The following is a 12,785-nucleotide window of genomic DNA, read 5'->3' as shown; positions in this document are numbered from 1 at the left end:
ATTTCAATAAGGAAAAGCACTTTACTAGTAATTCCAGAATGAGATTGTACAGAGTTTAGTAAAAAAGGCAAGACTGCAACACCCCTTGGTAAACATCAAATTAACACTTAACACAGAAAAAAAGTCTTCATTCTTTTATCTTAGGGTAAGTGAACAGTCTACCTGTTTTCTGGGTAGAAATAAATTAAAAATTCCTTTTTTTTTTGGTTCAAACTCCACTATGAAACATCACAACCAAATTATGTCATTTTGGTTTATGATTGATATATTATTTTACAGGTTATTTTGAAAGTTTTAAAATAGATTTTCATAATATTGTCAATTATGAAATACCGAATAAATTACCCATAAATAGCACTCCCTAACTACACAACTGTTCTCTACATCTGTAATAGAATTTTCTTTCCTCTCTCTCTTCTTCCTCTAAACCATTCATCACAACCTATCAATTAACAGCTCTCAGCTCCCTTTAACTTTCACTTCCAGTTTCTGCATTTTTCTCTGCTTGATACTGCCCCAGAAATAATGTCTGTAGGAGGAACATGTTAGACAGCCAACATCACTTCTTAAGAAAGCAGACTACAGAGATGAAAAGTCACTCTTTCAACCAGAAGGCAGGATTCTGGCTTGCAAGGATGTGCTGTCAACACAATGCTCAGAAGGATAGCAATACAATGCTCAGATATTAAGGTAACATTTATATCCCCTGCCTTACAGAGAACGTTAGTTTTTTATCTCAGCTCTCCCCTCCATTGCCACAACTTGAACTCCTAGGAAAACAAATGGTGTCTTCATGCCTTCAAGCTTTTCTCCACTCTTTTTCCCCCTAATGGCTTACACACTCCCCATGAGGAGGGCTGGGCTTTTGATTTAACAGGTAGGTTGCCTTACTTTCTGTCACAGGAGCAGTCCAGGGAAGCAACTGCAGAAGGAAAAAGGAAGGATAACTGGTATAGGCAATATAGGCAATTTCTCAAGTATTTTTTTCTGTTGAATGCTGCCAATACAAAACACATGCTGTGACATGGCTTGTGGATGGAGCTAGACCAAGTCAGGAATGACCTATGTATTTTAGTTGCAGACACCACGAAGTCCTGTCACTGTGCTTTTCCATTCCCTCAAGGTACTTCACACAAATGGACACAATGAATGCAATGAAGTGCCTGTTACTAGAATAGGTTTATGCATATGATTCCTATACATCAAATTTAGTATCACATAAAAAATGTTAAATTTGAAACTATTGCAAAACCACAAGATCAAGGTCAAAAGAAAATGTGTGCTCATTTATTTCTAACCTATGCCATAATAATGGACAAAGTCACACTTCTCTGTGCATTGTAATCTTCATATTTTTCCACTTTTTTTTTTTTCCCCCCAGAGAAATGAGTACTGTGCTTGGCACTTTATTTTATTTTGTGTAACAATGAGAGACTGGAGTGATCTGGTAAGAAGGATTGTACTGTCATCTTCAGCCAAGAACCTACTTTAACGTTACATCTTTAAAACTTTCATCACAGATGCATATAAATGCAGTTACCTATATTGTCAAGTGTCATGGAGCTTGATGGGCACAATTATGTGAGGTGTAATATGAATCTTTAACTGAAAACCTCAACAAATTATGAAGCCCAAACAAAGCCTTTATAAAATAATTCCTCCCTTTACTAGTTTCATCCTCACACATACAGATGAAACATGCCAATATTGAAGATTATGAATCCAGTCTACCTCTTTGCATCCTTTTCAATAACAAATGAAAGAGTTGCTGTATTTTCATTCTCTAACTTGCTACTGAGGTAAATAATAATGTCCGAGTTAAACAGAGACACAAATGTAAGTCTTTTACTTTGATCTGAAAACAGACATTCTTTGTAAACTATTTCTTATAGAAGATATTTGCAGCCATACACCCCAGAGTCATCTGATCCCCCTTTCTATCCCTACTCTAACATTCTGTGAAATTATTAGAACACTCATTAAGAAGAATTTAATTATATAAAATGTCATGTTTTTGTATAAGCTTCTGTTTCCAAAACAACCTTTCATTTCAGACTTTTCCATCAGATCTGAACCATTTGTTGCATAGAGGCTTACATGATATATGTACTTAGTTATATTTTGACAACCTTCAGTGGGCTGTTACAATAGTCTGTTTTACAGAAAAGAAAGTATAACCACAATACCAAGTTGAGCCTTTGGAGGTTGGTTAAGTTTCTCATTAAACTGATGTTCAAGTACATGTAAGCATTTTTCCTTAGTGCGGCAACTTGACAATTTAACATTGCGGAAATTCAGATGCTTATAAATTAAGTTTATAAGTAAGTTTGTTGAAATGACAAATCAGATTTTGAAAACTGAAACGGGAGTTTCTGTCTCTTGTTGCGTTATGATGCAGTGCCCTCCAATGGCCAAGTGTCCTCACTTAAAAGCAAAAATTCTCTGAAAAGTTACTCTTCAGACTAAAACAAAAAACACCCACACCTCCAAAAAACCTCAGAAGCAGTGTCAAATTCTTAGAAGAGGTTACTACATAATGGCACCAATTTATACTAATGACAGCCTTGCTTTCACATTACATGGTAATAAAAATACTTTGGGTGCTGAAATAAATCCTGAAGCAGCCTTTTTAAAGAGTTTGAAATTAGAGGTGACAATACAAAAATAGGGGGTACTAAAAAGTGTAACTTAACACGAGGTCTTATAATGGTAAAAGGCACACAACCAGGTTAGCAATTACTACCGTCTGTTGAATTTTCAATATTTTAACCTTTTTCAGTTGAGAAATGACAGACCCTCATCTAAATTTCTCTTTGAAACAATTAGTAATGCTTTAAAGTGCAGTGGATGGAACTAGTTGCATCAGTACTACCTACATTAGATGTACCCAAGAGTGAGGATTAATAAGCGTCAAGAGCCAACAGCACAACGAGAAAGCTGGAGACGAGATTTATATATATACATATATATATATATATATATATATATATATATATAAAAGTGCCCACCCTTCTTGTTACTTTGGGTTGCCCACTTATTAATTTTTCATCTCTCCCTCTCACTTCATTTTATGTTTGTTTCAAAAATATGTATGAAACGTAAAGGCAGTGATGGTGGCGAAACTGTAACATCTTCAGGAATATTCTGTGCTCTGACCAACCTTGCTGCTGTCATTTGGCCAACCCACTCCTCTGGGGTGATGTTACCTCTTATAATACCATTCCCTTCACTAGCTGATTGATGGTCAGTATTGCTTCACAACTTTCTGCAATACCTATATTAGCTCAATAACAATATGGGCAATATTTACATGATACATCAAGTGCCCGATAATGCTTTCAAAAATTAACAACAACAGTATTTTAAAATAATCCATGAACATGTGCAAAAGGACAACAGGTGGTACAATAGATCTAACTGACAATTAAGGACCCTAGCTGTCCCTATCTTAGTAATAAAAGCGTTATTAATGAGCTTTCAGTAGATTCAATTATCCTACACAAGACTACTATCTAATTACTAGATCTAACGATATTCAACGTAATAGATTTGCTGCTAAGGTGAACTGTTTCCTCAATAAGACTAAAAGCAACAAGCTATAGGAGGAAGTTATGATAAAAATACAAAGATAAATGGTGTTTGCACAGATAGACTAAAACTGAAAGACTGAAAAGATGCTTTCTGTCAAGAGTTGCACACTGCTGGATTTTCACGCAGAGCCAAAGAAGGCGGCCACAGAAATATTCTTAAGTTCCTGATAAAACCTTCACTGCCATCTACAGATGGAGGGAACAACTGGAAGGCTGAAATAAAGCTAAAAATGGATTTAACATCCCTTTTGTCAAGTGCTGACCAATAATTTAAAAAGGGGCATACAGCACCATTTTATTTGAGCACACCTAATGTAAGCTTTAAGACCTAGCCTAAGTTTTACAGTTTATTCCATTCACTTTGCATAAAATTTCTGTATTAGTGGGCAAAGGAGGAAACTAGTCATATTTCATATCTGTCAGTCCTATGATAAACTACTTCAACTAGAAAAAAAGAAAACCCAACACTGTTCCTAACCTTGTTTTTAAGGAGAAAAGCTAGATGCCAAGACTAATTGTGAAGCATCTTTGACTATAGCTGCATGGATTACTAACAATGCTGGAATTTTCCATCCAGTGAACAGCAGTGCTAAGTGACACCCCCCCCCCCCCCCCCCCCCCCAATCTCTGTAGACCCAAGTTCTGGTGAAGTGGGGAGCAGCTTTGCTGCTCTGTTCATCCAGGCAGCCTCGAGCAAGCACAAACACCAACAGACAAGAATAACTTCTTTGCCTCGTTAAGCCTCAAACCTCACAGAACATTCTGTTGCTCACTGAAGATTAATTTACGATACTCCTTTTGTATCAGGATTCACCAATGATGACACAGAGCAAGGCATTCAGTCATCCTCAGACTCTCAGTTTCCCCTGTTAGAATGAAGTGCTACATTGTAGGCCTTGAGGTTTTGCAGCCCTTGCGTTACCTCAGATCTATCTTTTCACCCCGCCTCAGGGTTCTTATACAGCTTATGGCAATCAGCCATTTCCTTTTTTTTTTTTTTTTTTAAAGCAGATATTCCCACTTCCTTTGATTGTGCAATAACCACACACTAATGCTGGGTTGTTCTGCTAGTCATTTTGCAGATAAGATCTCCCTCATACAATCTAAGAGCTGTTTTTCATACTATGAACTTAAAAGAAAAAAAAATGGAGGTGGGAATGGTGGATATCTGGTTCCTTCCACCTTCAGATCTCTATGCTTCTGTTACATCATTTTAAGACCTCAAACTGAAATAGTGAGCCATTTTCACAGCCACATTACACAGATTAATACATAAGAATGTAGCAGAAGTACATAAATGCTTTCTAAACTTTTGTATAGAATTGTTTTAGCCAGAATGGTATTAAACCCACAGTTTCTTACCATGATTTGACTCTGTTGTGGACAGGGCCTCAGAAAGGAGAGCAACTGTTGGTCTGGCTTTCAACCCATGAAAAGTAATTAAGATCCCACTTTCCCATGGGGAACAGGTGTAGCTATCACTTCCCTGGCAGCCTGTTCCAGCTGAAGAGTTATTACTACAGCTGTTCAGCTGACAGCAATTACCACTGACGATGGTCATTGTATGTGGATCTCACCTTCTAAAGGTTTCCTCCCAAGAGAGCTGACGTGATGACTGCTGAACTGCAGCATTACACTGCTTTCTGCTAGGAGACCAACTGACATTTACCTTTATGTGACCTTAGTGAGCTACAAAATGCGTACTCAACCACAGTTGCTTAACCATGCTGACATATAGAATTTCTAACTTTTGCTTTTCCTTACAGTGTAAAGAGCTTTACACACCACAGCTTTAAACCACAGAACTCTGAAAAACAAAAACAGGATGTCTGCTTCTAAAGCTGGTGCTGTGTGTATTTTTCCTGAGACTGTGCTATCTGGGACAAGGTTGGTGTAATCTTTCAATACAGTCTATTGGCTAAATTCTCTCTTTCCTGCTGGAAGGTTAACTCTGGTGTGTGTGACAGAAAATATTTTTACGGCCAAAGGTTGTTGTAATCACAATCTGCATAACAATAGGACCAGATGGAGATAAAAAAATTAAGGCTTAAAGTTACATTCAGTGGTCTCCTTTACTCTTACAAAGCCACAGTGCAGCCAGAAAGAATCCAGAAAGAGGCAAACACCATTTGCACAATTCAACATGGAACCACGACAGCAAAAAACCAAGTCACACATAGTAGATACTATCCCCCACCAGCCCCGAAGATGCTCACTGCTCCTTAGTAAAGTATACCAAGTCTCTGAATGTAGCAGAACTTTTGCTCCTTCCTTTCCAGAATCTTTTCCCCCTTGGATGATCAACAGGCACTGGATTTATTGCATGTGACAACCCCAGTCAGTAGCAGGGTGTACAAGTTAACGCCCCCTGCCTCCTCCAGGTTATTGCGGTTCGAAACATGAAATCAAGGGCCAATAGGTGACTCCTCTGTAAAGACAGGAGCATACCGAAGAGAATGAAAAAGAGCAAGCAAAGTAAAAAGTAGAGGACTCGAGGCCACCTGAAACAGGATGCCTCAGCAACTTCCACACCAACTCCAAAGCCTCACATCACGAATCTCCCTACATGCTTTATCTCAGTAGCAGTGGTATTCTATATCACTGTTCAGTTCTGTCCTTCTGGAAGGATTCCTTCCCAGCCAAATGAACTCTTAGTTGCCACAGGCTGCAGCCTTACAGCTACATGTCCCTTAATCTAAGGTAATTTACAGGGCTTCCCTAGTCCTTTAACCGTTCCCTATAGGCAGCTCTCTCCCTTCCAAGAGCTAAATGTTTGTTTCCATTTACAGAGGACCTCAGCAAGCTGCTTTCTTGTGACCATCATTTTAACTGCTATTGTTTCTTCTTCTTCCTCAAGAGTGGGTTTTGATACTGTTAGTGCAGGCTTACAGGACTTGTAGTTGACTATCTTGCTTGTCAGTGAAGCCACACACCTGTCCCCCAAAGGCTGTCACTTAACACAGGTAAAGCACGTCTCAACCATAATTTCCGGTTTGAACGAGCTGTTGGGAATGGCTGGTCTTAAATGTTCAGACTAGGAAGAAAGATCAAAAATCCACTAAGGTCTGTCCCTGCTGTCATTCTGATGTGTATTTCTCCTCCTTTCTTCCTTTTGTCACTTATCAAATTCATATGCCCTTTGAGAGGTTTTATTTGCATTTTGTTGCTTATGGACACAGATCAAGCTTACAGCTTGTTTTACAGACCTCAATAGCATCAGTTCCTTCCTCAAAGACCTTGTAATACACATGATAGGCTGCATCAGACAGATAAAACAGTCCTGATAACAATGGATAGGAGACAAGGCTTAACAAAAAAAGGCAGAAATCACAGCCTACCGCTTGCCTAATGAGTGCCATTTGGAATAACCTCTTGCCTCTTTCATTAGTAAACAGTCTGTTACAGAGATCCAGGATTTTGCTATGTATTATTTTTACAAGCAGGCCTAATTCTATACTAGGTCCCCTGTCCTCCTGTCAGAACATCTGTGTACATACAGTAGGAAATTAGGAAGAAAGACGGGCTTCAAGACAGAACATCACGGAGAAAGAAGTGGCATTATGGATTATGTTGAATCAAGTTGAAGGATCCATCTTCAAATTGTTTGATTTTCACATCTTACACCAAAAAATCAGGTGATATAAAGAAAGTGCTGAGGTTAGCAAGAAGGAGCAAAGTGATAAAAATGAACTTTCCAGCTCTAGAACATTCTCAAGGTTTAGACTTCAAAACCTTTCCTAATGTATAACTGAATTTAGATACTGTTACTAATATATGTAGAAGACTAACCCTATGGATCAAGCATTTGTGCTGTAAAGAGTCAAATATAAATGCTGGTTTTTTTCTAGGTTTCAAAGCACAAACAAAACATCATTTTGCAGTCTCTCTGTGCACTGATGGAGTCATCTGACCGCTCAGCAGAGTATTTGAAAAATTGGGTAGGTAAGTGCATCAGGCAATAAGGTAGTCTAAGCATTTATTGATAAAAACAGAACTACTGAAATTAACATATTTATTTTGTCTGTCAGATTTGATTAATCTCTAACATCATCATTCTTATTCAACTTTGGATACCTCAGAAGCAGCCAGTATAAAACAACACAGCTTCACTCAGGTTAGCCAACCACATGAGATTTTTAGCCCAAGAGCCTGGGCCAAAGATATTCAGCAAGAACTTCAGACAATCACAGGATTATATCTTGAATATGATGCTTTTGTTCCCTAGCTCAGGAAATTGCGTTTTTCCACATTTTTGCCCAGATCACTGGAAACAAACATCATCCCAACTATCTAAAGGATCCAAAGCAGCTATATTTCTACAGAAAGGTATCTTAAGCTCAATTTGCAAGCTTGCTATTTGGTTTTGGTTTTACTGACACCTTCCACCTTCTACCAGGACAGCATACCTTCTCTAATCTTGCATGGATCACTAATATCAGAAATCCAATACTGGATGTATGAACCACTGAAACCTGGGCAGTGCTGCAACCCACTGAACTGGTATGCTTTCACTCAAGACGCATTCTTAAATTGTAGTATCACCAGTTTCCAACCAACCTGATAGATTTTCCTGAGCAACCACTTTAGTTGCTGTGAGACTAATGCACATATGCAGAGTGATGCAAAAGATGTTTGTCCAAGGTAGCAGTAGGACCTCTATTCTCCTGGAACAATATCTGCCTTCCCACACAATGAAGGGAGTCTTGAAGACATTACGGCTAGAAATAAAGGTTACTGTCATCAGAGAACATCCCTCCTATCACCTGTCTAGCAGAGGGGATTTCAGAAGAATCTACTGTTCACATCACAGAAAAAAAAACCCTCTAAACATTACAGTTGTAGACCTGACATTTCGTGTTTAATAATAAACATAGCAGCTTACAAAATTTAAAAAATGACCAGTTGGTGGCTTTGGATAAAGTTATACTGTGAGATTGATTTTGTAACTTGTAAGACTTGTTGAAGGCAAGGAAAATTTTGCATTTTGGCAGTTTGACAAAGTCAAGCTTGACTTCACAAAGAAGTGCTCCACGTGAAACTCATCATCATAGCATACTATCATTAATTGTTATGTGAAAGCCATGTTTTCACTTACTTTACAAACTGAGAAGGTTCATTGTCTGTATATACACCTTTGGCTGAATTCTACTCTTGAAAAAATATTTGTCTAATTCATTGACTGCATTGTGACTGTAGGTTACAGTGTCACAGTGGTTATCAAATGCATGTTATTCACAAATGAGATAAGACCACTTTTGATTAAGTAGTTCACTCCAAAGGTTGGGGGAGGGAGATGGAGAGAAAAAGAAAATCTAACTGGTACGTAACTCCAGAGCAAGCAGCAACATCTGCACGAACAAACAGAATAACTGTTTATTCTAACCAGGTAAACAAGCAGAATAAAAGTAGAACTTTCAACAGAAAAAAAAAAATATTTTCCCATCACAAATTCCAAGGCACACTAGTGTACGGAATACATTACAAAGCGCAAAGCAAAAGCCATGCTGTTTTCCAAAGTTCATACACCAAAGAAAGTATAGCACACATGAAGACTTGACAAATAATCATGCTAAGTATATCTAAAATTCATGTAGAAGGCATATGCATATCATGCAAATGCAGTGTTAATATCTATTGTTTGCATTAGAAATGGCAATTTAAAACCAAGATTCACAAATACATCATGTTCCATGCTTGTCCAACGAAGTTCACAATTTAAGTAATGAGATACTACATTTCTACACAAGAATCAGGACAACTCTTAAATGAATGCATCCTACTAATTAGAAATACACACATACAAAATGAGATAAAGGTGAAAACTGGCATACTTGACTTTAGAAGCATAAAACTACATGAAATGGTGTTTTGGCTTTGTTTTTACCTAGTACCTCTATAAGTTTATATTACATCTATAACTTTTCACTTTATGTTTTCTGTACATTTGAAGTTCATTACAAATATTCAAAAGCTAAAATTTATACATACATTATATATAGTGAGTCTTAGAATTTAATAATCATTAATTTAGCAATATTTAGTTGCAAGATCATTCTGTTTATATGCACCCGACATCCACATCAAGAGGAATTAATGAATTGATAATATATTACTTTAAACCCTGTAGTATATTACTTCAATACTCTCCATATTTAAATTTTTTTTTCATTTGTATATCTGGTTAGCTTTCTACTATTCCTTTTCTTAGTTTCCACACAAGAGAGAAATGCATTTAAACTCTAATATGAGCTAGAAATGCAGGTACAATTTGCAAGGCACACTATACTGAATAACATACAATACCACCATTTTTCATGCACTATATAATGGAAATAAGGTTACAACTGTTTCTTTCAAAATGCAAAATCCTGTGCTTACACTGTGCTGATTTTAAAAAAAAAAAAAAAAAAAAAGACCAATTTGAATGGAAGAATTTATAATTCTTTGATTTGAAAGAAGGTCCAAAATATATAGCATGTTGGGAAAATATAAGCATCAGGATATCTTGTATAAAAGCACAGTATAGTTACTATGGATTTAGTAGACACATCATCTGTATGAGTTACCTGGACAAAAAGTAACCATGTGATGTGACAGAAAACATCTAAAAAGCAATCACACTATAGACTGGAATCACATTGTTTTCAAATTCATCCTGACACCGTTGTCTGTATTTTTCCCTATCTGAAGGCAAAACCAATTTTTTTTCTTCTTTTCAACCTCATATATTTATCAAAGGGTTTTTCCAATGACAATTCCATGTTTTCCTCTTGCAAGCGTGAACTCAAGTGAGTTTTTCACCAACATTAACATAGCATCCAAATGACTAGTTAGACTTTCATGAGCTCATGCCAGCTGTACCATAGCTTTAGGCCATATATCACTGGTAACTCAAGAGTTCTATTCACCAGCATTGTTTATATCAGTTTCTGCATGTAAGTTAAAGTTTTCGTGTGATACTCGGATGCTCTGGTCCATCCAGGCCCTGCTGTATGCTTTCATGTTCTGCTTCACATTTGAAATTTACTCCAGAATCCCCATCCCCAACAGTGGAATTGTACATTATAGAAGAAAAGCATGAAGGTTACTCAAGATCCTGCCAAAACATAATATGGAGGTGTCCCGCATGAAGATACTATTATGCTTATTTCAAGAAATAGACATTTGCTAAACCAAATACAAGCATCATGAGAGATCATTCAACAATTGCAGTGAACTCACTGATAATGGGGACTTTCTGTCCTGGTCAATCCAGACACCTTCAGCATCTCTTTAATAATTTTACTTTCATATTTTTGGAACATCATTTCCTTACAAGTGTGCCTACTCTATCAAGATATTACACATAATGTAGCCTTTCTATTTTCAGTCTGTATCTATAAATGACTCATTTATGTTTCCAATTAATTTATACATTATTCATATTAGGAGTGCTTTAGAACTCAAAACTGATTCAGAATTCTACAAAGTATAAATCTACCTGTAAAACAACCTCAGGAACTGTGTCAGCTGCTTTAAAAAGTAAAACAACAAAGACATCGAGACTGCAAGCCACTGGTCACAGAGCAATGCTTCTCTTTCCAAGTGTCTGACTACTTCCATTAAACTTAAAGGTAAACTTTCATTTTGTAGAAATGTTCACATACAGTTAAATAAGATCAAACCCGTAATCACTTTAAGTGCAGCCAAAGAATAATACTTTTATTCAGTGACAAGTCTCCCTCACCATTAATGAGCATTTATATTAACAATTAGAACATTGTTGTTCCACTTACTGTGCCACGTCAGATACAGCTGGCAATGGCGACTCTTCTGATACAAGGTCAATGTCATCAGTGAAGCTGTTGGCCCGTGACATTTCTTGGATATTCCCTTCTAAACGTCTTTTCACTGTACAAATAATTCAAAGAAATCATAATACATTAGGAAGACAACATATACAAGTTTTTCCCTTGCTTAAGATACTGTGCAGTTGATTAAAGAAATAGTTCTAATATGAGACATGGCTTTCTTTTTTGTCAGAATCAGTGAAGTTGATGCTTAGAACATATGCCATATAAGAACATATATGTGCATAATCATAGTTCAAATACACAGGAACCTCTTACAAGAAAGGCTTGTCTTCTTGAGGACTGTCTCCTTGTAAGCAGAAATTCACCATACCCACAATGTCAATGTGGGCATGACAACAGATAGAAACAATCTGACTCCCAATTCCTCAGTTAATACTATTTGATATGTATACTTTAACTTAGGAACAGGCTCCTTCAATCTCTAAAGAAGTAACAGCACATATGATCACATCTGCAAGATTAAACTGAGGGAGTTTGGGCTTCAACTTCAGTAACGTTTTCCTCCTAGAAACATAGCAGAATTTGAGAGTGGGCCAAAGGCAGAGTTATGCCCATGTAAGGCATAATCAAATCAAAAGGAAAACACCGTATTGCTATCAATTCCTACTACACAATGGATTGCTGAAATGGCAAGAGGATCTAGTTGATTCATGGGGTTTTGCCTCCTTTATAGCATAGGATAGATATTACAATTACTGCAATGCATTTGTCATGATAAGAAGTAGGATTATATTTTTACTTCTGTCATTTTAAAGGTTTAGCCTTATCAAATTTATCTCGTCTCATCACACTGCTGCTTGCGATCTGCATCCATGGGTTCTTAAAAAAACCACAAAACCCTGATTGTTTACATTGGTCTTGCTAATTCCTTTCCTGAGAAGTGTTCACTACTACAACAGCTCTTTGCCTCATAACATGATAGTTATGAGAAAACAAGGATGACAGTAGCAAGTCTGTTCTGAAACCTTCACTTTCTCATTATTCCCATTTGTGGGTGCTGTGCTGAGCGCTTCAGAGCGGCTCTGCTGTTACTGCAGGGTGCGACTGGAGCCCTTGCTTCTCTGACCACGGACCTTCTGCAGAGACATGTAGAATATAATCCTGGGCTTAACAGCCTCAAGTGGTGCTTGGTTACCTACACAAGCATGGCAAGCTTCTGTTCCCTCTTTATATAGGGTAAAAGCATGCAAAATTTCTGTTTGGCGAAGACTTTGCTATGATTATCTATGACAGTCTCATCCCACAAGTAATACACATACATTTAATTCCTACAAGTATTTTGAAAAAGACAATGATGTGATTATGTACTTTATACAAACAGGAATTCTGTAACATATACTCC

The 12,785-nt window shown here is 37.2% G+C and overlaps 1 protein-coding gene across 1 annotated transcript in view; it reads right to left on the bottom strand.

The window, feature by feature from the left end:
* Nucleotides 1-12,785, bottom strand: part of LOC137663876 (potassium voltage-gated channel subfamily KQT member 1-like) — a 526,688-nt gene that overhangs the window by 415,166 nt on the left and 98,737 nt on the right. Inside the window, exon 11 of the mRNA XM_068401506.1 lies at nucleotides 11,366-11,480. Within this exon, the coding sequence (XP_068257607.1) occupies nucleotides 11,366-11,480 (115 nt within the window). The remainder of the gene's footprint in view (nucleotides 1-11,365; nucleotides 11,481-12,785) is intronic.

This window comes from Nyctibius grandis, chromosome 5 (genome assembly GCF_013368605.1).
Source record: "Nyctibius grandis isolate bNycGra1 chromosome 5, bNycGra1.pri, whole genome shotgun sequence".
NCBI lineage: Eukaryota > Metazoa > Chordata > Aves > Nyctibiiformes > Nyctibiidae > Nyctibius > Nyctibius grandis.
Note: the sequence above shows the minus strand (reverse complement) of the source record. Positions and strands in the feature narration are given on the sequence as shown.